Source organism: Triticum aestivum, chromosome 3D, assembly GCF_018294505.1.
Source record: "Triticum aestivum cultivar Chinese Spring chromosome 3D, IWGSC CS RefSeq v2.1, whole genome shotgun sequence".
In the NCBI taxonomy this organism is placed as follows: Eukaryota; Viridiplantae; Streptophyta; class Magnoliopsida; order Poales; family Poaceae; genus Triticum; species Triticum aestivum.
In genome coordinates, this window is record NC_057802.1 from 535,968,695 (window position 1) to 535,972,246 (window position 3,552).

The window sequence follows — 3,552 nt, forward strand, 5'->3', positions numbered from 1 at the left end:
AGAAAAAAAAGAGAAAACGCGTTTTTTTCCGTTTCCGAGGAGGCACGGCCGTGACTCTCGTGAAAGCACAACCGTACCTCTTGCGGAAGCAAAACCGTGACTCTCGCGAAAGAAAAAAAACAAAAAAACGCGTTTTTTTCCTTTCCGAGAGGCACGACTGTGACTCTCACGAAAGCACAACCGTGCCTCTCGCGGAAGCAAAACTGTGACTCTCGCGAAATAAAAAAAAAGAAAATGCGTTTTTCCGTTTCCGAGAGGCACGGCCACGACTCTCGCGAAAGCACACCCGTACCTCTCGCGGAAGCAAAACCGTGACTCTCGCAAAAGGAAAAAAACAGAAAACGCGTTTTTTCCGTTTTCGAGAGGCACGGCCGTGACTCTCGCGAAAGCAAAACCGTGCCTCTCGCCGAAGCAAAACCGCGACTCGCGAAAGGAAAAAAAAAACGTGTTTTTTCGCGCAAATTTTTTTTTTCAAGAAAAACTTTTTTGGTTGAAAAGCTAAGCAAGACCGGTGGAAAACCAAAACGTTGAAAAACTCCGAAAAAACCGTTTAAAAAGCCAAAAACGCGTGCGGAAAAATAAAAAAACAAAATCCGGAGGGAGCATCCAGACCGCAACACATGGCAAATGGTTAAGAGCACGCCAAGTGGCTCCGAAAGAGCGCTAGTTGCTCTCTAGATAGCCATCCCGCAAAAAAAAACGCGATGCCCTTTCGAAAAAAACATTTTCCACCATTTCCTTGGGCCGTTTGTGCCCCACTTCACACACAGCACCACGCCGAGAAACGCCCAAAGCCCAAAGCCCTCGTCGGCTCATCCCCACCGCAACGACGCTTCCGGCGGCGGCGGCCATGGAGGCGGCCATGGCGGAGTTCCAGAGCCTAGGGTCGCTCGGCCCCATATGCGCGGTGGCGAACGAGTTCCTGCGCAACCAGACGGCGCAGAACGAGTACGAGGCGGAAGAGCAATGCGACCGCTTGTTCCACCCCACCCAATACGACATGCCCGTCAACCGGCTCTCCTCCGCCGCCGCCGCTCGCTTCTTCGCGCTGCCTCCCGACGACGACGTCGACCGCGTCAGCCGCCTCCCCGACGCGCTCCTCCGCGACGTCGTCTCCCGCCTCCCCGTCAAGGACGCCGCGCGCACCGCCGCGCTCTCCCGCCGCTGGCGCGGGGTCTGGCGCTCGGCGCCGCTCGTCCTCGCCGACGCGGACCTCCTCCCCGACACCTCCGCCGTGTCCCGCGTCCTCGAGGCGCACCCGGGACCGTTCCGCTGCGTCCACCTTACCCGCACCCTCGCGGAGGGCTTCCACGGCCTGCTCACGCGCTGGCTCCAGCTCCTCGCCGCCAAGGGCATCCAGGAGCTCGTCCTCGTCAACGCCCGCTGGCCGCTCGACTACTTTCTCCCCGCCAACCTCCTAAGCCTGACCAGCCTCACCCGCCTCTACCTCGGCATGTGGAGGTTCCCCGACACGGCCGGCCTCCGGCGCGCCACCTGCTTCCCCAATCTCCGTGACCTCGGGCTCTGTCACGTCCTCGTGGAGAGGCGGGATCTGGACTTCATCCTCGACAGGAGCCCCGTGCTGGAGACGCTGTGCGTCCAGGGCAATGTGCTGAAGCTTCGCATCCGGCTCGTCAGCCAGAGCCTCCGGTGCGTGCAGATCATTGGGTGCTTCATCGAAGAGATCTTCGTGCTGGACGCCCCAAATCTTGAGCGGTTCATCTATTCAGATGCTTGGCACCCTGTTGGCAACTGCACCACCACGGTCAAGATCGGCCATGCCCCCAAGCTGCACTTGTTGGGATACTTGGCGTTGGACCCACGAAAGCATGTCCTAGATGTCGGCAACACCATCATCAAGGTGCCTGGTTTCTCCATTGGTTCAATCCTACACTGATTACCAATGCAAGTTTGTGTGATCTTCCTTTTCTTAACTGGGTGAGTTGTGAATCTGTGATTGATTGCAACTGCAGGCTGGGATAGGGATGAGCCCAAGCACCATGCTACCAGGTGTGAAAATCCTGGCTTTGGAGGTGCGTTTCGCAGTCCGCAATGATGTCAAGATGATCCCCAATGTCCTCAGATGCTTTCCGAATGTTGAGACGCTCCACATCATGGTGAGGCCCCTGGCGCTTCTTTTCGCATACATCTGCACCATCGCGCGCTAGCAACATGTTGCTAATTGCTAATTGGTATCAATAGCTGATAGCTGATGGACTGCACATGCTTTTCTCTACCAATTTTTCAGTCTGGAAAAACTGATCAATCCACTGGCAAGGTCAACCTGAAGTTCTGGCTTGAGTCTGGTACCATAGAATGCATAGAGTCGCGCATCAAGCTGCTGGTTTTCCATGGTTTCCAAGGGGATCGAAGCGAGCTTGCCTTCCTCAAATTCTTCTTTGAGAGCGCGTTTGTACTGGAGGAGGTAGTGGTTCTGTTGGCCGCTGATCCGACGGATGAGATGATACGCAAGGTGGTGTTTCTGAAGTACATGGAACGGGCCAGTGAAGCCTCCATACTGTCGGTCGGCCATTCTGGTCCTCAAGGCTTCGCTCAGAGCGCCAGAAGAGGATCTGATTTCTCCCTCGGTGACCCTTTTGCCAACTATTGCCGCAGCGACTTGTATCGTATGTCATCACCCCACCCCTTGTACCTGTGCTAGCCTGATTAGCTTCAGCGTCGAAGTTGGCAGTATCATTGTTGCAGCCGTTGTTCTACTGGTTGGCAATTACGGACCACCGCGTATGTGTTTCATGCGATTTCGTTAGCTAGGCTGTGATCTTGATGACAGCTGTGTTGCATTGCATGGTTTTGGCTAAAAATATGTTTATTGAGATTGTGACAATGGTGTTGCGTTGCACGGTTTTGGCTAAGAAATGTTTGTTATGACATTATCTCATATCCTTGATCGGATCCTCTTCTTCATGCTGTGGTACGTTGCTTTGCTTTGCTTTGTGTCTTGTGCGTTGTACTGTGTTTGTGTGCATATTTCCTTCCTGCTGGTTGGCAATTACAGACCGCGGTGTCTCTGTTTCATGTGATCTCACTATCTAGCTGTGATAGGATGACAGTGGTGTTACATTGAGTGATTTTGGCTAAAAAATGTTTATTATGACACCGCCTTATCTTTGATCAAATTTTCTTCATGCTGTGATAGCGTTGATTTGCTTTATGACTTGTGGGTGTGCGTTGCACGGTGCTGTGTGTTGCCCGTTCACGGGTAATTCTAGCTATAGATGTGGTGTTTCTTCTCTGCAAAATAAAAGGATGGGGTGTTACTTGGGTGGTTCAGAGTTGCAGAAACAGAACTGAAGCTGCTTTGTATGCGCGCTTTGTGGCACCGTTAATCGGCGATTTTGAATTTTTTGAATGTGTTTGCTGCTTGCAAGCTTTTGTGTTTGGCAGCTTACCGGTCATTAGTTTGATTTTTGGTATCCGTTGGCTATTACAGACCACTGTATCTGTGTTTCATGTGATTTCATTACTTAGGCAGCTAGCTCTGGTCTGATGACAGTGTGTTGCACTTGCACTGCACGGTTTTGGTTCAAAAAT

General features: G+C 52.6%; 1 protein-coding gene across 1 annotated transcript; it reads left to right on the forward strand.

The window, feature by feature from the left end:
• The first annotated feature begins 761 nt into the window (after positions 1–761).
• Positions 762–2,845, forward strand: LOC123075254 (F-box/FBD/LRR-repeat protein At1g13570). Its single transcript, XM_044497909.1, has 3 exons — positions 762–1,861; positions 1,974–2,117; positions 2,249–2,845. Exons 1-3 carry the CDS (start codon positions 851–853, stop codon positions 2,660–2,662), a joined length of 1,569 nt encoding a protein of 522 aa, XP_044353844.1. The 5' UTR covers positions 762–850; the 3' UTR covers positions 2,663–2,845.
• The last annotated feature ends 707 nt before the right edge of the window (positions 2,846–3,552 follow it).